Genomic DNA, 25234 nt, shown 5'->3' on the forward strand with positions numbered 1-25234 from the left:
GATTTCTCTTTACAACTTCATTTGCATTGTGTGGCAATACCCGCAGGCAGAGGTGCTGAGCGTTTCTGGATCAGAGCTCCCCATTAGGACGAGCTAATGTGCTAAATGGGCTAGGGCTGGGCTGGAGAGCTCTCCTAGCTCTTAAGCAACCTATTAAATCACGGGTTTATGGTGGGTGATGTGACTCTCCATGTAAATGCTGGTGTTTGTAATACCTTTTATCTCTTTTTACCTTGAAAATACATATCCTACCACCCACTACCTGTCCTACCCATTCCCTCTTCTCTTTATCTCAGTTGTTGTGTTAAAATGATCATGTCAGGTAGTGGCTGCTGTGAGGAATGGCTGTGGAGCTATTTTTTTTTATTCATAGATATAAAATAAATTGGTCAGGATTTTCTTAAGCAGATAGGCATATTTTCATCCTTATTGCTTAGTTTCTGACATTCTAACTTTAGTTTGAAACTTCTGTAATGCAGAACTGTTTCTTGTTTGCAACCAGAAAGTTGTACCAGGACTATCCAAGCTCCTAATGCTGTCAGTCTGCTTGTCCACAAAGACAGAGCCATCAGCACTCTGCCCTCAGTTCACTGCCCTGTAAAAAGATTAGAAAGTTTAATAAAGTACAGGAGGAGACAAAGACAATACAGCCAAGTCCCTATTTTGTCCCTATTTTCTACCAATGGTAAGTGTTGATAGTCACATCACTAACAGGGCTCCTCATCATATGTTCCTTGGATGTTATCCCAACCAAGCAGGCATTCTAACACAAGCACATCTATATCAGCTATTTCACTACTGTGTCTAAGGTTAATTAACAACAGAAACAAAAACTTTATTTTCATAGCAAAGTTACTTTAGCATTATACACACAGCATCCATTTTAATATTTGCAATAAGCCAATATTATAGTATACATCTGTAACACTGGTGTTCCTGGAGCAGCTGGGACTGCTCCCATCTGACCAGATCTCCATGTCATGCCCCTGTGAGCATTTCCAACAGTGAATTTCTACCTGAGGAGTGTATTTGCTCTAGCAGCAGAGGAGCCAACAGTGTCCTGGGCTGGATAAGCAGGAGAGTAACTAGAATATTGACAGAAGTGATTTTCTCCCTTTACCTGGCACTTGTTAAATTGCATCCAAGATTTTTGGCCCAGTTTGTGGCTCTCCTGTACCAGAAGGAAGGTGCAGCACAGGGGCCCCCAGGATGTCCTGGAGGTCAGGGTAAGAGGCTGAGGGAACTGCACTTGCTCAGCCTGGAGAAGGGAAGGCTCCAGTGTGACCCAAGAGCTGCCTTTAGGTGCTCACCAAGAGGGTATCAAGAATGAGCAAATCTCTTCCCAGAGGTGTTTGGTGGGAGGAAAAGAGACAACACCTACTGCAAAACTGCAGTGAGTGGTTATGAAAGAAAGCTTTCCCCATGAGAACAGTTTTGCACTGGAACAGTTTGTCTGGAGAGTTTGCCCAGCCTTTGTCTTTAGTGCTGGGATAAAAATGGGTGTAGTACAGACATGCAAAGCTTCCAAATGCTGTCTGTACCTCCAGGCTCTCCTACACTGCCTTGCTGCCACTTGAGGGGTGGGGTTGGTCCAGCTGCCACTTTCTCTCCTGGCTCTTTAGGGAGTGGGATCCTCTGTCACCTGTTTGTTTTTAGATCAAAGTAGCATTGAATCCAAACAGAAGGGAAGGAATGCTTTAAATCTATGAAAAATAGCAGCCTCAGGTGTGCACTTGTATAACCTAAAGGATTACTATTGCTTCTGCTGAGACTTTAGGCAGATTTTTATTTTCTAGTCACTGTTCATCTCTCAGGCCAAGTATTTATTCCTTTTGCAGCCTTTCTTCTCATGTGAGTGAATGTGTTTTTAAGCTAGCAAGGGTATTTGTTTTTCTGAGTTCACAAGTGCAGATTTTTTTCAAATCCAGGTATCCCTGCTCACATTTGAACATAAATTGTCAAAATGAATGGTTCTTGCAAATACAGTAGTTCCTGCATATTTTCCTTATTACCAGTCAAGGGATATTCTTGCATACTGTCCTTCCCTTGTTTTCCATAAGTCTGCTGTTAAATGGAGGGAGTGCCCACACAGATCATTGCAGGAATGACTGTGGAACTTCAGGAAGCTCCAGCTGGATACTCACCGTCTCCTGGTTGAGACAGAATAAATATGTTACCAGAACTTTTCTATTTCAGTGGAGAACTGGGTTGCATACACTGAACCATTTTTAGGGTCCAAAAAGCCAAACCAGCTGCTTGTGCAGATCCATGTAAGGAGCTTCCAAATTTCCTTTGCCCTTGCAGAGGGTGACATGTTGGTCATTGTTGTTTCTTTGATCATCATCTGACTACAAAGTGCAGTATATTCATAAAAACTGCCCACATCCCAAAATCTGATCCACCAGTGTCTCAGGAAATAGATGAGTCTTGCTGCATCATAGCTGTGCTTCTGCTGCACTGTTCTTGCTCACATCTGGGGCTTAGAGTTAAAAACATGGAACAGTTTCTGCCAAGCAAAACCACTGATACATGAAACAAAAAAGGCATTCAGCAGAGTGTCTTCATGGGCCATACCTATCTCCTAAAAGTGAAATGCAACTTGTGCAGCCTGTGCAAATCTCCCTGTTGCTGCCAAATGGCTTCAGGGCTTTGCCATTTACAGCAGCAAAAATTGGGGCTTCTATTTGAATGTAAAAGTTTGGATTTACTGAATTTCTAAACCTGGTGAGCTCATTGAAGGGAAAGGATCTCCTTGTTTGAAACCCAGCTCTCTATGTCTGCTTGGTCTGGTCGCTTTCTTGAAAACATCTAAAATTCCTCTTTTCTCCCACAGTCACTGAGAAATTTGTACTTTCTTTAGGGAGACAGTTTGGTTGTCAGAGGTGATCCTGCACAATGGAGTTTTCTGGGAAGTAGAATTTTCAAACATGAAAAAAGAGATTAGTTTTAGATAATTATTTATGAATGTTGGCATCTCTTCTACTACTGGTTTCCAGAAACCTGTTCTGAATTGAGCTGACCATGTTAGCTGGATTGAATAGACTGGAAATGCAAAATGGTAATACACATACCTCTAAGTATCTTCACCCATTTCTGATGATTTTTATATTTATGGCAGATATTTTTTCTTTTTTCTCCTGAAAGCATATGTAAAAGCTAGTTTTCATCTAAATTCCATGTTTTGTTCTTTTTTTTTTTTCTTTGAGGTCCCAGTTAACATAGAACTGACTAATGGTGCATACCTGGCAGATACAGTTGTAGAGGGTTTTGTTAGGGTGGATTAATTATTCCTGTCTAACACTTAAGTCATTTGTATTTCAAAACCCAGTGCTATTTGGGAATGAACCATGGGTAATTTTTCAATAAAACTTGCCTGAAATTGTTCTTAAAAAAACCACAAAAAACCAAACAAAACCACCACAACAACCAGAGATTATTTTAAAAACTTGCAGACCTGCAAGTTACACTGTTGTGGAGTTTGTTGGCATCAGGAATTTGCATTGCTGAAGGGAAAGCTCCTCTGAGCTTCTGCACTGACTCCTGAGTGCTCTGCTTTTAGTTTGAAATTATTTGCCTTTTTGTTTTGTGTAATTCTATTAAAACTCTGTTCACCCAAGGCAATGGGAACCCCCATTCAGGTGGGCTCTGTGGCTCAGGGTGTGTAGGAGCTTGCTAATTTGTTTATTTATTTTTAACTGGTATTTTAACTGCAAAGGTGCAAGGATGTTGCTCTTTCAGATTCACAGGATGGAAGATGTTAACAAGAAAGTTCTAGCAGCAAACTATGCTCTTAAATTTCTGGTTTATGTTTGTAAGAAATGGAAATGAAAATAGCTTAAATTGTCAAAAACCAAGAAAGGGAGAAAATAGGTTTAAAACCAGGGTAGCTTCACCCTTGCTCTCACTTTTCTGCACAGAGCAATAGAGGCATTTGCAATGTGCACTGCTTGAATTGTTTGAATTGATGTCATATTCTCTGTTTAATTGGAGATATTTTATATCATAATTTGTTGGCTCCTGAAGCGTGTGAGAGGCCTTGAATTCTGGTTGTTTAACTGGTGCTCAATCTGTGTTACTAAAATGAAGTTAAAACAATAATTTGAAAATTTTATTTCATAATCCTTATTAATAAACAACATGTTCAGATTAATTTACTATGCTTCATAAGTCTCCATTGAATTTGGTTCTTAGTTTGATACCATGAGCACATATATGTGTGTGTGACATTAAAATTTAATTTAGTGTGCATTGCTTTTCTTAATTGATGCTGTTAGTCACTGCAGACCTCTTTACTGGAGGATTTAAATTTCCATTTTGACCTTTTATTAACTGAATCTAGCTGATTTGATTTTTTTAAATTTTTTTTTCCCCCTACTATTCTTTAGAACTGTTGGCAGGGGAGATATTAATAGCTGTAGAATTAGGAGTCTATTTTAAACATGGAACATTTTTATAATACATGAAGCCAACCAAGGAGCAGTGAAACCTTTGTGGTTATTTACACAAAAAATATATGTATTTATAGATATACTATATGAGTATAAGTTAATATACTTACCCTTCCATCAAGACCAACAAATGGATATTTCCTAGGCTGTGTCAAGTTCAAAAATATATTTTGGATCAGTTGACTACCATGGTATCTGGAATAAATGAGAGCAGATGAAAAAGGACTTTAACTATACCAGCCCTGTGGCCTGATTCTGTTCAGAATAGCTCCAAAATTACATGGGATATTTTGCATCACAGTTAAGATAGATGTGGAGATCATGCCTTGCTTTCATTCAGTAGCTCAGGCAGGATTAATGTGTTCCCCTGTAAACCAGATAACATTTTGTATCTACTCTGCTCTCAATTGCTGCAGTAAATACTAAAGGGGAGACTCAGCTTGGTGTGGGCAGGTGTAGACAGAGGAAGTAGTAAAGAAGGACAACATGAAGAAGAGGGAGGGGGAAAAGGAAAGTTTAAAATGTTGGGAAAAGGGAATCAGGATCTGGATGAGAAGAGAGGAGAATTCACTAAAAGCCTTGGCAAAACAGACCTGGTGAATGTGTAGAGGTGAGTTGTGCCTTTTAGGTCCCTATTTTGGATCCTGAATTTCATCCATCCAGTCTTCATGTATTCTGAGGTGGACTGAGTCTGCCTAAGTGCATGCCTGACACATGTGTCACTTAACAGTCTTGATTGCTTTCCCAGAATTCAATTCACATTTCAAAGTTTTTGTTGTATTTAGTCTCTGGCAGCTGAAAGCTGGTTTGTTTCTGATGGATTATATAGTGATGATTTTTGGTTGTTGTTCAGATAAGCCATTAAACATATGTAGAAAAAGTGCATTTCGGTAAAAACTATCCAGTATTGCATTGCTCAGACACCTTTTCCAGAGCACAGTCCTTCACATCCCTGATTCTAAATCTTACAAAAATCAGCAAGCATTAGTGAGCACATGGGTTATTGTTTCTTTTTAAATGTGTTTTTTACACATTTAAAAGCAGATGATGATATTGCTTTACTCTCAGGAAAATTAGCAACACTTAAAATTAGAACTAATTGCTGTTCCAAGGAAAATGCCTTTGCTGTTACATGAGAGAATGTCAGTAATTGGCAGGACACACGATGCTGTCACCATGAGTTCAGACATATTGCTGTGCATTCAAATGACAGTGGAATAGATCAGCTTGAGGATATAATACATAGCAAAATTGTTCTACACAGCTATCAGAATATTAAATGAAAGGAAAAGGCTTCGTAAAGTCTCATATAATCCCTCTTGGCATGGGCATATGAGCAGGTATTCAACTTTTTTCCTTTAAGTACACTGATATGATTAAATTTAACTTGACACAAGTGATGTACTGTACCATGTGATTGTAATATTTAAAAGAAAACCACTTTTCTGATTGAATACCTACTCACTATCAATTCCTGTGTAGCAGCATCTAATCAGAATTTCTTCTGCAGCTAAAATGCAAAAGCATTTGCTGTGTTCTCCATCTCGCTGGGTGCGCACTCAGCAAGCGCAGAACTGCCTCAATATTTTTGCTATCTTATTTAATCTAATGTTCTACTATAAAAGCCTGCCAGTTCCCATTGATTAGAAACAGTTTCCAGGCTATAACTTTTCTCTCCCAGAAGTGGTGTGTGTATTTTCACTAATTCTGGAGCCTGGATGCTGTGGCTGCTGTCCAGGCCCCTGCGCTGTGCAAACACAAGCGCTGTTGGATGTGCTTGCTGTAGATTAGCCATATGCTTCTGCTTGACATGCCAGAGCTTCTCTCAGTGCTCTTACAGGTTTGGAAATGCCTCTCCTTCCACCACCCCTTCCACACAAAATAAAACTGTAAACCAGGAAAGGTGATTTTCATCCAGTCCCACAATATACGCTATTTTAAAATAATGTATTGTTCCAAACCATGTTTTTCAAGCTGACCAGGGTTATGCACCTGTAGCACAGGCAGAGACCAGCTTTGCAGCAAGATTTACTGGCACATGAGTATGTTCAGTCTTGTGAAGAAGGTTCAGTAGTAAAATAAATCTCCCAAGGAGATGTGCAGGGAGAGGCCATGTAGATTTGAGACCAGTTTTAGTCTCTGTTCTGGGGGACTGTGGAAATGAAGGTACAGGGACAAAATTGGCTATTCCTTTCATAGTAACAGAAGCTTTCTGAGCTTTAGATTTAACATACAACTTGTCAGTCAGTATAGTCAGTGAAAGTCTTTCCTTTGCTATAGGAACCATTAAAGGATTTGGTTCATTAGCTCCATAACTGGAGATGCCTTATAACACACTATTAATAGATTTTTGTTTGTTTTAGGCAGTTGTGACATTCCGCACTGCTTAGAAATATATTTTGCTTTGCATAAACACATCTTAGTGCCTTTTTTGTCTCCTTGTTGAGAAGGTCTTTACCTTCCCTCAGTGCTGTGCCTTAGGTTGCTGATGACAAACACTGTTGGATAAACAGTTCCTTGGTAATGCTACAACAGCATCTTAACATAAACATCCACTGAAGTATGCAAATGATCTCAGTGATAAACAAGCATAGCAAAGTGTGGCTGAGGCAGGAAGCCAAGCTGTCTGTTCCTTGTGCCCAATGATATTTTGATTGTCATTTTAATCTTAGGAGTAAATAACATCAGCGATCATGTTCCATCATTTCATTTCAGTGCCAAAAAAGAGTGCTGCTTTAAATGGCATTAAACAAGATGGCATTGCTGGGGTAGCTGGTCATTGCAGCTCAGGTCATCCATGGTCCATTGTAAATAACAGAATGGTGGAAATCTTAAAGCTAAACAGAGACTGGAAACAGACATTCTTTGAAAGCAATGTTAAATAGTTAATGTCTAGATTTTTTTTTTTTTCATGAAAGAGCCTTTCTTGTCACCTTTAGCATCTTTGAATTAACAATGTCTTACTTCCAGCTAGGCTGGACTAAAAAATCTTCTCATTTTTGTTCTCAAGTACCTGAGCAATACTTCTGTGGTTCTCTTTTGTTGCCAAGCCTTGACTCCATCACTTCCAAGCTCACATTTTGTGTCTGTCTTCAATAACCTTCTTCATAACCACGTAAACCTGCTAAGTATCTTCTTTCCTAATGGATGGTTTGTTCCTGGATGCTGAAGTTCTCTTTAATCGACATCTCAATCAGGCAGCTACCTTGGACTTTTTCCTCTCTTGGGTAAACCTTAGGGATTTCTTCTAAGGGTAAACCTTCTTAACTTTTCCCTGGATATGCTGAAGTCTCTTTTTCTGAAGCCCAGTTTTATAACTCAGCTGCTGACTTTCCTGGTCTTCCTCCAAATTCCCAAAGTCAGTCATGTCATTGTCTTTATGGAGCTTACCACATAAATGAAACTCTTAAATTTACCTGGTTTAAGCAAAGTAAAACAAAACAAACCAGCTTGTGTTTGATCATTTGGCACAGTTTTGCAGGAATAGTTGTCATTTAACCCGGCTCATTCTGGCTTTCAAAACCACCCTGTATCCAAATAGCTGAGCAGGGATGATCTGTCAGCTTTGCTGCTTAAGGCAGCTTTGGCATTGCATGCTCATTTCCCTCCCTAGCTGCCTGTGTTCCGTGTTTTATTTCAGGTGAGTCAAGTAATGGGCTCCCATTTGTGGTGCTGTATCACACACCATGGATGAACGTGGCTGTTGTGCTGCTGCCCTAGGAAATGATTCACTGTGAGGGATTATGAAATGTCCCCTTTGTTTTCTGAGGCTCCATCAGAGCTCAGCAGTGAAAGATTGTGACCCTGGTTTAAAGAGGTCACCTAAAGTGTCCAGTTTAGAGAGGTGGCATTGGCAGTTCCATCTCCACCGAGTGCTTGGGAGGTGGCTCTGCTCACTCTGGTGCAGCCACTTCACCTTTGTGAAGCACATGAAGGTCTGCAAGGGTCTCCAGCCCCATTTCTTGTTCTGTGTATAATCCTTGTGGCACTCTTCACTCATCCTGCCGGTGTTTAGTTTATCTATCACCATCTCATCACTAATTAGGCAGCATGAAACTCTGATCCCGTTCTCTCTGACACAAATGGCTTTCAGGAATGCTTTTTCAGCAGGTGGCTGTAGGTTCACCACCTTCTGAGGCTGACAGATCAGATTGGGTAAATATTTCACTCTATGCTATGTCCATTGCAAAGCCAACTGAAACTCTGGATGAGGTGGCATCTCTAAATTGGGAATAATTTATTATTATTAATAATAATAATTATTATTATTAAAAGTTAACTTTTAATAATCAATGAGATTCAGTTGCTCCATTTAGGCGCTTTTAAGAACCAGCTTTAGCCGGTCCCAATCTCCTGAAAAATTTAGTCAGGTTTTTTTGGAGTAAACTGGAATTGAGGTGTTGAATTCTACTTACAACAAATCTTTAATGCATAATTTTAGCTATGTTATAAGAACTCATCAGATTTCTAGAAATTATCTATTAAAAACTGTTTACCCACAACTGGTTTTGGATTTGATTGTGCTCGATTTTCTCTGCAGACTCCAAACCTTTGCAGAGCTCAATCTTTTACCACTGAGGTGTCATTTAGAGAAACTTTTTGACTCAAATTCTGGAAATACCTATGTCTGTGTGTGGGTTACAAGGCAGGAACTGTCTCAGTGGAATCCAGAAGAACGGGTTACAAAGCACAATGCAGAGTTGTGTCTGCAGCAGACACAGTCTTGCTGCATAAGCATGGTTTGTCACCTGCATTAGTATGTCCCATACCTTCAGTGTTGCAGTAAAGAAAAAAAAAAAGGTTTTTTTAAATCACTTTATTAGAAAAATAAGAAAATGGATGTACTAGTTTAGTTAGAATCCAGCTTTAAACGGTGGCAGTGGTTTTCAATAAATTAATCTTTGAAATAAATTGTATTTCAGAAGGAAAAATGCAGATAAAATCAGAAAACTTATATGGCTGTAGTTACTGCTTTAGAGGTCATGCAGAAGGTGGAGAAAACTACTCCTTTCTATGGAGATGTAAGGCAGTGTTCCTCTACATCTGCTGAGAAGGGTAATGTTTGGCAGAAAATGAAAACGTGCTGTAGTTCACAGCATTAAATTAAATCATTTGTGAAACTGGTCTTGCCTGCACTGTAAGAATTGCCACTTCCATACTGCTCTGGCTGTGGATTAAACAAATGCAAACATATTTTTCTAAGGAAACATTGCAAATACATCTCAAAGAACTCAAACGTTGTTTCTTGAGGATGGAAATAGGCTAGAAGTTGTAACTAGTCTCTTCCTTCTCAGTAAATCCTTTATGAAGAAAGACATCAAATAGGATAAAAGTATAAAATCCATTTTGAAGCTATTCTGCTACTGTTGAAACCACATGGAATCACAGGATGATTCAGATTGAAAGGGAACTTCAGAAGCCATCTAATCCAAATATCCCTTTTAAATCAGGGGTAACTACACAGATTAGGTTGCTCAGGGACTTTTAGAGTTCAGGTTTGAAATTCTCCTCCCTGAGCAGCATTTTCCTGAGCTTAACTTCCCTCACATTCATTATCTTATTCTTTGGAGCTAACCAGAATTTCCCTTTTGGCAACTTTGAGCTGTTGCTCCTTGTTCTGTCACTCTGTACCTGCGGGTTCTGTCCCTGTAACCTTTGGTTAAGTGGAAGAAGATGCAATTAAGGTGTCTGAGCCCTCCCTTCTGCAGGCGATGCTGAAGCAGCTGCCTCAGCCTCTGTCATGTGCTCCAGCCCTGCAGCTGCCCTGGCAAGCCACCACTGAACTCCCAAACACATCTCCTGTCCTGAGGCACTCCAGGCTGGTGCTCCAGATGCTCTCCCGAGTGCTGTGCAGGGAGGAGGGATCCCTTTCCTCACCTCCCTGACCACCCTTTGCTAGTGCAGCCTGCAGAGCAGTTGGCACAGTTGGCATTGGCTGCCAGGAAGGCAGTTGACATTGGCTTTGGACCCAGCTCTGCTCACCAGGATGTCACTGTAGGACACAAAAGAATACGAGCACACACCGCTGCTCTCAAGGTGAAGAAGAAAAAAGGAAGTTTAATTTCTGATTCCAACATTTATAGCTTTCCAAAAGTGCCAGTGGATTGGAGGGTGACAGTGCCACCTCTCCAATGACGCTGGACAAACCAACAGTCCATCAAAATTCTCCTCCTCCATAAAAGAATGCAAAACAATCAGTTATATACAGAAAGTGTGTGAGAAAGTTTGCTACAAGAATGTCAACATCAGAAGGCTTAGAAAATCTTAAAATCAGAGTGACACCGGGACTCACCCTTGGCTGCAGAGCTGCTCTCTGGCCCCGCAGGCATGTCCTGGGCCAGTGTGAGGGATTATCCTGTCCCAAGAGCAGGACTTGGCCAGGTTTTGTCAGCCCACTCCTGCAGAGCCCCATGACTGCTCCCTGTTTGCTGTCCTGTGGAATTTGCATTCTGACACTTGACATGTGTCTTTTGTGAAGATCAGTTGAACAGTTTTGGACCTGGTCTTGATGCCCAAGGACTGGAAATCATAGCTGGGTTAAACTTCTAAATGTTGACTGCTTTAAAATCCTATATTCCAGATGGCTTTTCACGTACCTTTAATATTAATAGTCCAACTCCTTTTTTTTCCCTCTTTCCCTTCTATTTGGGTACAAGGATGCTGCATCATCATCAGTATGCTCTAGTAAAGGTGTAACACAAATGAGGTGGAGTTTCCTCTACTGACTTGTGGATAATGATGAGATCCTTTAAAGTCTTATCTTAAGACTTTTTTAGGAAGTTGTAAGAATCAATTCTTGTTGTAGATACACCAGATTTCTTCAGAGTGTCTTGCTGTATGGCTCTTAAGGCCATTTTGGAGAGTTGTTTTTCAAATGTGATGTAAAAATTGTTTCCAAGGGAAATATTGTTGGATGGAGGGTTGAGCTGCAGTTGGGAAGACCTTAAGGGTCGGAGTTGGAGAAAGTGAGGGAGAGGCAGAAATCTTAAAAAGAAAGATTTAGCTGTTAATGTGGAAGCAAAACAAATCAGTGTGGCAGAGTCGTGTGCACTTGGGCCACTGGAAACAACAGGATAAAGATTTGCCATGTAGGATAAGGAAAGCTCTGGCAATAAATGACAGCATCACAAAGGCAGTAGAAAGCTTCAGCAGCTGGAAGGAGGGAAGGTGCTGGAGGGAAGCCTTTCTCCATGTGTAGTGCTGTGTCCATAGCATTATGTGAATCCAGGCTAAGTTTTGGCAAGTGCTTTGCTGCTTTCAGGGAAATCTAAGTAAAGGTTCTTTGCAGGCTGTCGGGAGGTTTCAGTTGCTGAAATTCTTTTCCATACCTCAGGTGCTGACACAGAGTGAACATGTCACTATCAAACACACGTGCAGCAGTCGCAAGAGCACAGACTGTTATTGGAATACAGTATTTAATATGTAAAAAAGACCAAAAGTAAATGTTCCTCTTCAATGGGAGAAACAAAATGGTACTTTTGTGCTAAGGTAGCAAAGAAATTCTCTTTTGCTTACTTATTGTTATCTTTTCCCCCTATGCTCTCTGAAAAAAGTTATTCTGCAGTATCGGTCTTACTTTTGAAAGCTGAGTTTGGCTTTGCCCTGAACCTTCCAAAAAAGAGAGGTGGCTGGAGCATTCATTTTGTGTGATTGCAGAAGCAAATGATGCGAGTCAAGTGGCCTGGTCAGATAATTAAGCTACAACAGAGAAAGCTCTCAGAGTCAGTCAGTTGTGATTATCAGTTTGGTGTGGTTGGATGTCTGATTCCTTCTGAAAAATCTGAAGTGGCTGCTTTTATTATCATTAATTGGGGAGTGCCAGCAACAAACCTGGAAGAATTACACTGCCACTTTAAAGAATTCCAATATATTTCAGTTGGAATATAAGATTAATGATGAATTGATGCCTGTTTGTTGCTCTGCCCACCCCTTTGAATTGGAAGGTTTGTTAGAATAATTCCAGTGTTACGTGTCTGCCCTGCTTCTGAACCCTGATGTCTGTAGGCAGTCTGCAGCAGAGTGGCAATAAATGTGTATTCTTGGGGCTGTCTGAATCTCTTTAGTTGTTTGGTTTTTTGAAAATTATTTTTCTTTTCTTTATTTCTTTAGATAGAAGTTCAATCATTTTGAAGCTATCTCTGGAGCATCTAGAAAAGTTCCTTTAACAGTGAAGCATTAGGTTGCTTAAAGTGGCTCGCAGAACAAAACCTTGGTAGCACTTCTGAAATATTTCCCCTGCTAAGCGAGAGGGATGTTAGGAAATGAAACAAAAAAGGAAGCAATATTTCTTTTGAATGGAAGGATAAAGTAGATTTAATCTAAACCAGGCTAGTTCGGTATCGAAGGTTTGCTTGTGGTGTTCAGCAATTTTAAAATCAGAACCTTATTGGTTTTAACTCTGCCACATGGAGGAGGAATTAATCCCATGGAAATGCACACGTGTAACGGGACATGGTAGCTATCCCAAATCCAGAGCCCTGGACGTTCAGGGTGTTTTGGGACTCTGAATACAGCCGTGTTAATTTTAAAACAAAAACCTCCAGCTTCCGGCAACTTCCACAGTAGCATTTCCAATGTTTTTTAAACAGCTATTAATGCAGTCAAGCTGTGTTTTTTTCCTCCTTCTCTGTGCAATCATCTGCTCAGTGGTGCACTCCAGCAGCAGTAGCAGGAGCCAGAGGAGTGGCCTGCTGTGATTGATGGGGCGCGGCCCCCGCTGCAGGAGCCCCATCTGGATCAGGCTTTGGGAGCACCGGGATGTGGGGAGGGAGGGCAGAGAGCCCCATCTGGATCAGGCTTTGGGAGCACCGGGATGTGGGGAGGGAGGGCAGAGAGCCCCGCATGGGCTCCCCCTCCCTCAGCACCCCGAGCTCCCTCACCCCTGCTCTGCTCACACGCCCCCAGCCTGCACTGATGCTCCCCTTGGGCAGATGCTGCATGGCCTGGGAGCAGAGCAGCTGCTAAGTTTATGGAGAAAAGAGGCAGCACCATGGTACAGCAGGTATTTTCACTTTTATTTTCACTTTTATTTTCACTTTTATTTTCACTTTTATTTTCACTTTTATTTTCACTAGAAACTCTTGGTTTTTAGTCACGCCAGGGCTGTTCTTATAAGCAGCTGCACCACTGCATGCAAGGCTTCTAAGCCGTGTTTTCGTCCTTAAATCTGAAGGAGGGCAAGCTATGGGGAATCGTGTTTTTGATAGATGTAACTGAGCCCTTAGAACCAGCAGGTTTGCAGAGAAATATTGCATTTTTCTTCTTTGTTTCTGTGCCCTGAGGATACGATGCAGTTTGGCTCATTTAACTACAGTACAGGAGGCTTTCTCTAAATGTGAACTATCTCTTGCCAAAGAAACAAAATGCACCAAATGGAAAATAGAGAAAAACAAACAATAAACTGTGAGTTCGACTTCAAAATGCAGGCAAGCAAAAAGGTTTTCATTGAATACATTTTTATGCTGCAAATGTGTTTTTAAGAAAAAGAAACACTGCCTAAGAAATGTTTTCTCTGCTCTCTCCTTTGTCTACAAACATAACATGCTTGCCTTATTATGTTTTGACACTTTTTATACATTTCTTAATTATGAAATCTTTTCAGAGGAGGAGATGCTGAAAAGTCATCTGAGATAGTAGGAGCAGTTTAAATTCTAAGCTTTTCTTCAGATGGGATAATATGGATGAAATAGGAGAATCTTTACTTACCTACACCATTGGAATCCTTTTTTTTTTTTTTTGTTCTTTAGAGTTCAACATTTAACCAGAAAGCAATAAATTTGATTTTATACACTGCCACGTAAAGCATATTTTTCAGTTGAAATGTGGTTTTCATTAAGACTCGGGCCAGAACATTGAGCAGAGCCTGACTGTCTGCCATCCTTTGTTCTCCTTGCTGTTGCCAACAACCACTTTTTTAAAAAAACCATGCACAAAGTGAGCATTAAGGGGTCATTTAATCTTAAAGATACTTGGAACTGAGTCTGAAGGGACAACTTCTGTTCAGCCTCTCCTGCCTGGGTGGGGTTAAGCTGTGCCTGTGTACTGTCATACACAGCTTTGAAATTACCCCAATACCTGAGTTCATGGGCTAATTTAGGATCAATATTTCCTCTTGCTTTTAGGGTTATTTCATATTTTCAACTTAATGCATTAGAATTTATTATTTCTTTTATTCATTTCAGTTCACTGTATTTTAAAGAGCACAATAAAGGAACATTTTAGCTGATTCTATTTAAAGAATTTTTGGTTGCTCAAAATCTTTTCGAGTGTATCTCATGTGTAGTCTGGGGTTTCCATCAACCACATGTAGACACAAATGTGTGATAGTTGACACTTCATTGTTCTTGACAGAAATTAGTATTTTGAACAATTTGCTTTGGCTATTATTAACCACGTAAATAATGAAGAACTTGTTTAAGCATACGTGTTTTTGTATTACATTGCAATACCTTGTCTGTAGAATTAATTATGAATAATAAAGTCACACTAATTTCAAAGGCTAGGAAAGGCTTCAGTAGTCACTTATTTTAAGGGATGAACATCTCAGATTTATTGTCACTATCATTTTAAACTTAGGGCCTGCAGTAGCATGTGCAAGTTTAGTTTCTTTAATGTCCCCTGTCTTCCAACAATTAAATGAACCTGCAGAGCCTGCACTGATAATCTTGTCTGTCAGTTTTCTGCTGGGTTTCTTCAATGGCAAGGCTGTAAATCTCTGAATATGAAAAAAGAAGATAAATCCCTGACCCTTCGTTGTTTACTTATTAATGGGGTCTCAGTTATTAATAAGTGAGGCAGACCTCAGCTGAACAAGTCTAATGGAAGAGGCAGAAGAGTCTCAGCACTGTGGAGGTTCTGAAATTGCCAGTGCAATTTGCCATTTTGTGATCAATCTAAAAAGTTTGGAGTTGCTGGTAAAAATAATGGAAAAGTTCAACCCTCTTAATTAAATATGAGCTGTAATTAGCGCTAGGTGTGGATGCTTTGAATATTAATTAGGGTCCTCATGGAACTGCTGTCAAGGTTAATGAGAAACAGTGAGGGGCTCAGCAACATCTGGTTTAGGGCTGGAGGTGGTACAAAACCCTTTGGATGAAATGCACCTGGACATCACCCCGTGGTCCCTCTGATGCCATTGCTGCTCTTTTTTAACAGCTGCTGGCTCTGGTGTCATGTTCAGCATCTGACGGGAAGGAATGGCTTAAGGACCAGCACTAACCAGCTCCTGTGCTTCAAAACCAGCACAGTGAAAGTGCTTATAGAGGCAGAATCTGGATTTGCTTTTGTTCCTTCTTCCCGCTTGCTCTAGTCCCTCCTGAAACAGCTCATTAAAAAATTTAAGGTTGGCTGCCTCCCACACAAGTTTTAAAAGTACTTCTTTAACATTTAATGAATGTCTCTGGTGTAATCCAGTCATTCCTGGGTTTTGCTTCAGCTGGATTTAAATTTTTTTTTTAATAGTGAAAATATTAGGTAAAAGAAATAAGAAAGGATCTTGACCATTTTAATATTAGAGGGTAAAAGTACACATTTACAAGAGGTTTTACCTCCACAGAAATTTAACAGGGCCAGTTTCAGTGCAGCATTAACCTTGCTGAGATTGTAGATACACAAACAAATCTCAGTGACTTAACCCTGTGAAGTCAGTAAATGACAATGGTTTCCTGCTAAGGATGGATGAATGAAGCAATGGAAACCACTTGCTCAAGGCCATACATTTAACCAGCAGCAAAGATGGGATTAAAATTAGAGAGGGTTTGATTGCTAATATAAAGTTCTAATTTTTTCAGACACACAGAGTGCCTCTTACAAAGGAAAATTCAGTTTTCTCTTTTAACCTGTCGAGTACCAAGACTTAACTCCTGTGTGAATTCTTAAAAGCTCTTGAGTTTAGGATGAGTTCAGGTCAGAGAGCTGATGTCTGAATTAGCTGGAATTGGCTGTAAATGCCCTTAAGTACAAAGTGCAGAAGAATGTCTTTTATTCATCCACCTTATTTTAAATTGGGAAATCAAGGACTGATGAGTAGGAATAAAAGACCTGCAATAGTTTTGGGCAGGTGCTTGTACATGTGTTGGTGGGAGAATGATGGAGTAGCTTGAAAGGTAATTAAATTTTAATTGTGCATTTTTATATTCCTTGCTTATTAGTGGGATAATTTTATTTTGTAAATTAGTATATCTGAGGTTGGGGTAGTCCCTGCACTAATGGCCTCTAATTGTGTCTCAGGCAAAATCTCATTCTGGACATTTTTTTATATAGGTTCAGAAAGATTGTAGTGTACATTTCCTCCTCTAGAATTATTTTTGGTGTGGGGAAAACATTTAGTCAGAAGTTTTTTAATTGCTAATTTAACAGGTTTGGGTCTTCTTTATTATATCAAATGGAAATATGCATCTCTCTATAAAGATGAGGGTAGTGTTATTAATGTTATAGGCTAATTGTGATATGAAATGAAATACTGCTGTCTTCAAATGTAAAACTTTTAAAGTTCTTAAATCTATTTCTCTTGATATAGAATTATTTTTTAATGTTATTTAAAGTTTTGAACTGATGCACTTGTAGATTCAAATACTTAATATTATAACTAGATCTCATTACTATTTTGCATTTGTGGCCTGCAATGGCTCAATGAAGGGTATCTCAAAGTATTCTGAATATCTCAGGGCATTATTGCACATAGGTATTTTTAGTGTTTGTTAACAGTATGCACCCAAATTGTGCACAACCTATATTGTGTTCTGTAATTGGTCAGTCAGAGCGATCACAGACTGGGGGCTGAGCTTAGCCCAGCTCTGTGCTGGCACTTGTGCTCAGGAACCTTTGGAATGAACTGGCTCTGTCCCTCTTCCTTGTCTGAGTTGTTGAGCCATCATTAGTGCAGGCAGATTTCACTGACCTTTCCTGCCTAAAGACTAGTCCACAATTATCCAGCAAGCAGCAGATTTGTTTGTCTAATAACAATATTTAATAGGGTTAGCAGAATGCATTTAATGCAGACAAGAAATATCCTCCTCAAGAAGCAGCCACTGTGCCCTTTTCAGGCCAGGATGCTCTCTGCGTTACGGGTTCAGGACCTTCGCTTATTTTAGCTCATGCCACATTTCTTCCGTTGTTTATTTTTATTATTATTATTATTATTATTATTATTATTATTATTACTATTTTCCCTTTGATTTCCACAGGGTAATCAGGAAGCTACAGCACCTCCTGACACAATGGCCCAGCCTTATGCCTCAGCGCAGTTTGCTCCTCCTCAGAACGGTATCCCTGCAGAATACACAGCCCCACATCCGCATCCAGCTCCAGACTACCCAGGCCAAAGCACTGTTCCAGAGCACACGTTAAACATGTACCCTCCTGCTCAGACACACTCTGAACAGAGTGCAGCTGACACAAATGCACAAACTGTCTCCGGCACAGCCACAGTAAGTCAAGGTTACTGCTCTTTCTGAAGCTCTGTGTTTTGTGTGTGTTTATCAAGAACGTTTTTCCCTTGACACGCTTCGTTCGCGTCAGGCTTAGGCACCGTGTTAATGTTGAAAGTCTGTCAGAGTTTGCTGTTGAACCTGGGGAATGTGTTTTGCTGGTTTTGGAGCTTCTTAATAAGTGTTGGAGCTTTGTAGAACCTGGAATTTCATTTTCAACGGTGTTAGACAAAATGATTAATAGCCAGCCCATGAATCACAGCATAAATTTTAATTAAGTCCAATATGGAAAAACATTGCACATGAGTGTTTGTAGGCATTCATTTGCTGGGCCAAAGAAAGCAACCAAAAAACCCTAACCAGACTCATTTGATTATTTTTATGACCTCTGTGTTTTCGACACAAGCAGTTTTAATAAAAGTATTACTTGAATGGTCCTGTACAAAATTTACTGTGTGAATTAGTATTGTGAAGAGCATGTCTGCAGTATTGTATTTTCTAGAGAGCTTGTTTGTGCAGCCATTACCCAAGCTGTGTGTGGATCTGTGCTAAACAGAGCAGAAATGATAGACTTTCCGTCTATTTGATTTATATGTGAAGTTCTGAAGTGTCATGAATTATGCAAGAGGCTCCTTGGATGGCTCTACCTTGTAATTTAAGTCACAAATTTCACACACTGATAGTTTAGTGTTTCTGTCTTAATTCTAGAGTGGGACCCAATATATCCAGTGCCAGGAGCTGGCAGGTTTCTGAGCCATCAACCAGCCCCTGGTGTTACGTGTGCAGGATGGGGCACAGAACAGGCAGTGCTGGAAACATCTCCTGGCTGTCCTCATCCTTGCCTCAGCCATTCTCCCTGCCTCAGCTTACCTCCCCTTCCTTCCTGGCTCGTGTCCAGCCTAAAAGGTTTCATGCATTAGGGCGGCAAGAAGAAAAGGAAAACACATTCTCTTAAATGAGCTCTGCAAATTTATGTTTATTGCCATGCCACTAATTTCTTTGTATGGGTTGTGCAAGAAAGGAAAGCAATACCAAAGGCACCAAAGAATATTCCTTGCTATTATAACAGAGAAATCCTTGTGAATTAATTGCACATTTTTGTGGTTTATGCAGAAAAATGTTTTGTTTTGTTTTGTTTTTTTTTCTCACTTGGTAACTTTTTATTGCCCTGAGTTTCTCTTTTCTCCAGTACTGGGAGAAAGTTTAAATTGAAGAGCATCCTATTTGCTGCTATCTCATAGCATTCTTTGCAGCTCTACTGTGTTTCCTCTTATCCATCTCTTTGCTAAGTTAAATTCCTGGCTCCTTCTAGCTTTTAAAACTTGCTTCCATAATCATTTTTTATTGTTGTCTAACTTTTGTCAAATACCACTGTCACTGGTTTAGAGCAGGAGCCCTAAGCTGAATATATACTCCAGAAGAGATTGGATATTGACTAAAAAGATAAAATTTCCTACTGTACCTTTTTTTGTTCTTTTCTGTTCTCTGATTTTGCTTGGTTTTTGTGACCACTGCTGCAACTTGAACAATCCCCTGTGATGGCCAGCTCAGCCTTTTCATGTTTTGAAACTGTTTCTGTTCAGTCCTGAAGTGAAATCCTGACAGAGCTAAAATCAATGGTAAAAGACCCGTCGATGGGAGTGGGACAGGAGCTCATCCCTCATCATTTATTGCTTTCAATTGATTGTGTTTCCTCACCCCGTTTTGATTTTTCAGTTTGAAGAAATGTCACTCACTTTATCAGAGAAGTCAGGGATGTGTTTTCCCAACATTTTCCATAGCAAAGGCTGGTGAAAAGACACAGTCTGGATTGTCTGCAATGCCCTTATCTTCTTCAAGTGCTCTATTCAATCCCAGCTCTAGCAAATCCAATGATTCCCTGCTTCTGATATGCAAATAGGCTTTATTGTTATTTGGTTTTGTGTCCTTTGCTATCTGCTCTTACTTGCTTTTTGCCTTCCTAGTATCCAGCTTGTATTTTACCTGTCAGACACCTTTTCCCTTCTGTTTCCCCTTGGAGTGAATTGCCATTCTCTGCAGGATAACACTTCAATTCCACTAACCTGTTATATTCAGGGAATATGGTATAGTTATTTGCTCTCTTTATTGTGGATCCTTTCCTTGCATTCTGGTTTCCTTTCTTATAGAGGAATGGACAGAACATTTTGAAGTAGCTCTCATGCTGTTTATAAAGAATTCGATTTCTTTCCTTTTAACTTTCGGGTCTGTTTGAGAAAGTTTTAGTATGGCTTGGTTTTTAACAAGATATTTTTTTTCCAAATCGTAATGCTATATTGAAAGCTGTGGATGCTCTCCCTCCAGAGCAGTGCAATGAAAAGGCAGGTTTCTAAGAAGTGTGCTCATCTATGGGTCTGCACTGACATTTAACACATTCTTCACCAGCCAGGTTTACAAATGCACAGGCAAACATTGCTTGCACAATGTAATTACAGGCACCTAGGTTTAAAATCTGTTATGCTGGGTGGCATTAGCCATTGCTCTTGGCAAACTGTGGAGACTTTATAAACAGATACATGCAGATGGATCCCAGGCAGATTTAACATGGCCTTTGTAATATTATAAGGGTCCAGCTGTTTACTCTGTAGGTTTAATAATATAAGTTTTTATTATGAAAGAGAGCTTCAACAGCACTGTGTCAACATTCTACCTCCATGTAGTCTTTATTGTCAAAGGAGAAAAAATATGTTTTTTTTCTAATCTGGCTTTGAGAATAGTTGATTTCCAGTTGAGGAGTTTTAGGTGGAATTGGTGTGGGGACATAGTGGCATTTGTTTGGTAGGTCCCAATGGTTTTATTTAGTTTCCTTTCAGTAAGCTGTTTATGACATGCATTTGAAAGAAAAATAATCAACTGGCCAATCATTCACAAAAGAATGCTGTGGTGATTAAGGACAAGCTGTTGGAGGCAAGACCAGTTTTTGAATTTTCTCACTCACAGACTTATGTACATCTGAAGCTGGATATACCATTAAAAGTAGATCTTAAAATTTTGCAATGTGAACCTAAAAAACTTCAGGGCAATTGTCTAAACTGTAGAATTACTACCAGAAGTGACTTAATGATCTCCTCCATGAAGGACTGAATCTATGCTGAGGTGAGATAGATCCCAGGCTGTGTCTGAGTGTCCCAGGTTCTTTCTTCTGGTCTGAAAGAATCACTCACTGAAGATGGAGCTCACACTGGGTCTAGTGCCACCTAAACCCCAGCTCTAGGGGGACAGAATATAAGAAAATAAAGATAGTGTAGAAAGTAATCTCACCCCTGAGGAGCTGCAGCTGGGCCAATTATCAAAGATCAGGAACAGGCCTGACTTTAACAGGCCACAGGTGTAAACAATGAGAAGAAGATGCTATAAAAGAGTGGGGTGGGTGGGTGAGAAGGGAACTGGAGTCAGTGGCTGCTTTGGGAAGACGAAAGAGTCAGTGCTCTGAGGAGCTGCCCAGACGAGAACACCAGGAAGGTTTGGAACTATTGTGATAAGGAGACAGCAGCATGGAACCCCTGCAATAAGATGACAACACCCAATACAGAGAAAAGTAATCAAAATAAACTCTTTCTGTGCAACTGCTCTTGAATCCTCAACTGCAGACCAGGGTGAGATCCTGGCCCTGCTAGAGCCACTGCCAGGATCCCCGTTTTCCACAAACTGATCAAAATTCCAATCATCAGTTTTATTGCAGGTTTGCAATTTTGTGCAGAGTGCTCTTGTAATTCGCGTTCAGAAGTACTTCACGTACTCTTGGACACGCTCTTGTACTTGTAGAAAGAGTCTTTCCCAGTGACCAGTTTTAATCTATTTAGATAAAATGGTGTAACACAGTATTCTGTCAGGGTAAGTGCTGGAACAAGAGGTGCTCGGATTGCATGTGCAGGGATTGCTGACTCTGACTGTGGTGCTGAGAAACAGGAGAAGAGGGACAGAATCAAAGGGTAGTAAATGATTAAAGACAGGGTGATTTAGCTGAAATAATATGAAATTATTGGTAGGTAATAAAATACTGTCAAAAGGTACTTTGAGTCTTCTCTGCTCATCTCTGGTTTTCATCTTTTTGGATCCTTATGTTTGTTAACTTGGAGTAAGGAGGAAGTGCATCTGAGTATATGCAAAATCAATGATCAACCAGCCGTGGGTTATTTAAATGCTGGTAAACTTTTGGAGTTGCATGGCATCAAATATGTCTTAAGGCATTAACAGAAATAGTAAATGGCTTCCCAGAAGGTTTGATGTATGAAAAGGATGTCACAAAGTTTTGCTGAAAGTGACGTGTCTGATGATTTTGCAGAGTGGTTTGCAGTGCTACATTAAATAGGTATATATATATTATTTTTAAGTAAGGCATTTAATAATTTTATGAAATAAGCCTTTGCCTGTGTACCTATACAGATGCAATTGTAGTGTACATAAAAATTCTGAGGAAAACTTGTTCAGTTTTTGCCTGTGGCATTCCTGCACAACTTCTGTTGATGACAGCAGGAGATGTGTGTAAATAAAAAGGTCATTAGATGGACATGTGTAAGGGAGCAAGTAACAGTAAAGTAAATGTTTCTCTAGTGTTTCCTGTTCTAAGTGTGTTATACTAATAATGAAAGTGACTATCCTGGTGTGGTAAGAGCTGAGGTTGCAGTAATGCTCTGTGGCTTATGTGTTTATATCAAAAATGTGCTGCTTTAAACTTAATTCTACTTCTGCATAAAACTGGAGGTGATTGTGCAGTCCTTCTGTTTTGGACTGAGCTTTCACCAGGCTTCAGAGGCTGAAGACTTATGTCAGAAGTTGTGTGTTTGGATGGGAGATCTTGAGGGAAAAGGCATTTACCTGGAGGAGTGATCCATCCATGTCTGAAGGGCTGAGCATCAGCAGCCAGCATGGCATTGGGGGATGCAGGGCTGCTCACCCCTGGAGCAGATGTGCAGTGCTGAGGTGAGGTTGTCTCTGGCCTGGGGAGATGGTAAGGAATGTTCCCTCTAACTTCACTGTTAGAACTAAATTTTAGCTTGGTTACTTCCAAACTTCCTCTGAACTGGTACTTCTGTGTGGAAATACCTGATGTGTTAGATGTTATGTCTGTTGTTCCATCTGCCCTGTTTACCTTGAGATGTTTTATTCTTTGGGATCTAATGGCCTGCAAATTTGATGTTTTCTTTTCTTGGTGTTAATTTGTCCAGGTTTGTGCCTTTTTTAGTCACGTTGCAGAGGCCATCTCTTCATCTGAGGATTTGTCAAGGCTTAGTGATACTGTGGACTGCAGAAGTATTTGCCATGTTGAATTTTGTTGTTTTGGAGAAGTGAGATGTGTACAACCTTTGCTGATATTTTAGGGGATTTGGTGCTCCAATTACTGTGTTGTGCTTATTAATTTGGTGAGAAAGCTGGGAGTAGGAAGCATGTAAAGTGCTTTAGTGTGTTGTCTAAGCCTGCAGGTGAGTAGATTATTACTACAGTTTTCTGCAGCATGTTTCTGGCTTTTGCTAGCTCTTTTTTCTGCTCTGTCCTTCATGTAATTTATTAGTAGAAGTGGTTTTCCTTCCTCCTAGTTTCTTTCTTTTCTCCCTTGGTTCATCTCCTCCTTCTCTCCTACTATTCCATACATGACCTCTCTCTCTCCTGGGGGTGAGGCTGCATTAGCTGCTTCATGCACTTCTATTCCACATTAAACTGTGCTCTCTATCCCCCTTGGTGTCCAGGTGTGCCTCAGCTGCTCCTGCAGCAGCGAGACAGGGAGGCAGCAATGCTCAAACCCAAGGCCTCTGTGCTGTGCTGGCTCATGGGAGCTCTGAGCTGAGCTTGCCTGGAGTCCAACCTGCCAAGGCTGGGACCCTCTCAGTGCTGCTGAGCTCAGCCCTGCCTCTGAATGCTCTGCTCCTCCCTGAGAGCTTTCCATAGGGTACCTGGAACTGCCTCCTGTGGCTTGGGAAGGAGTGGCTCACTTCCCCTATCTGTAATTGTGGTTGGCAAGGAGCAGAGCAGAGTTCCAGGGCAGAAACCCACACCAATTCCTTCTCTAAAGGATGGCATTGTGCTCCCCCTGCCAAGGAGCTGGAATTTTCCCCACAAAGTGGCTGTCTTGCAAGCCACATTCTGCCACAGACGTCTTTTATGAAAAATCCTTTCCTTAGGATTTTTTCTCCCGAGAAGCTGAGAGGCCTCAGGAACGAAATGTAACCAATGGTTATCTGCTGCTGTGGAATGCAACAGGTGCAGCTGGGATTGGCTCATGTGGTTGTTTCTAATTAATGGCCAATCACAGCCCAGCTGGCTCGTTCTCTGTCCGAAACATAGGCCTTTGTTATTCATTCCTTCTTTTCAATTCTTAGCCAGCCTTCTGATGAAATCCTTTCTTCTATTCTTTTAGTATAGTTTTAATATAATATATATCATAAAATAATAAATCAGCCTTCTGAAACATGGAATCAGATCTCCTTGTCTCTTCCCTCAACCTGAGACCCCTCTGAACACGGTCACAACATTCCCCCATGGACACTTTTTATTGCCAGCTGGTGTCAATGACCCAGTTTTTATTCTATTTCAATGCCATACTGTTGTCTCAAGATGTTTGCCACCAGTATGCTAGATAGCTGATAATGCTTTGACAGCTCTCAGAGCAGTGTTTATTCATCTAAATCATACCCTGCTGCTGCAGGCTATTCTACCAGCATGGTCTGCTATTTCATTTATACTACCTATTATATCTGCTCCCAACTGCTCCTTGAAGGAAATATTTCAAGGAGCTTATTTTGAGACCCTGAGTGCTTCAGAGCTGCAGAAGCCAGGAACCCAGTCCAGCTCCTGCTCCACAGTGAGGAGATCAAAACTGACATCCCAAATAGAGAACATAATGCTGTGCTGGGGCCGTGAGGCACAGTAATGGCTTGTGATCATAGGCATTACTGCTCTAAGAGGCTTCCTTGCTGAGAGCCCTGGGTGCCAGCCCTGCAGCTCTGCCCCACGTGTGCTCCTTTGCTTGTGCTGAGGAGTAGCAGGAGCACACTGCTCACCTCAGCCCCTCTGCCTGGCAGTGCCAGCTCCAAAATAGATTCTCCTCCAGGATACACAGAACCTGACACTGTTCCTGTGATGCTGTTTATGGAGTGCCTGTTTGTATTTCGTTGTTTTGGCTGGGTAGAGGATAAATCACCACCTTCTTTTTCCTGTGCTGCTGAGTGAACTTGGGTTTTGTGATTCTGTGAGTGGGTATGTGGTGTGAGGACAGCAGCCTTACCCTGCCAGCTGACTGCACAGGGGCTCTTCTGACATCTCAGTGCCTCATCTTTGTCATTCAGATATCACCTCAGCTTCTTTCACCTTTTGATTCTCACGGCAAGAAAAGTTTGAAAATAT

The 25234-nt window shown here is 40.6% G+C and overlaps 1 protein-coding gene across 34 annotated transcripts in view; it reads left to right on the forward strand.

Moving 5' to 3' along the window:
• Window positions 1–25234, forward strand: part of RBFOX1 (RNA binding fox-1 homolog 1) — a 1178577-nt gene that overhangs the window by 1032499 nt on the left and 120844 nt on the right. For 31 of the 34 annotated variants that reach the window (XM_066561182.1, XM_066561192.1, XM_066561190.1 and 28 more), the window contains one exon: window positions 17633–17875. In XM_066561182.1, the coding sequence (XP_066417279.1) occupies window positions 17633–17875 (243 nt within the window). Of the gene's footprint in view, window positions 1–13401; window positions 13450–17632; window positions 17876–25234 lie in introns of those variants that run through there. The other 3 variants (XM_066561214.1, XM_066561210.1, XM_066561217.1) reach the window with 1 other exon arrangement.

Source organism: Molothrus aeneus, chromosome 16, assembly GCF_037042795.1.
Source record: "Molothrus aeneus isolate 106 chromosome 16, BPBGC_Maene_1.0, whole genome shotgun sequence".
NCBI lineage: Eukaryota > Metazoa > Chordata > Aves > Passeriformes > Icteridae > Molothrus > Molothrus aeneus.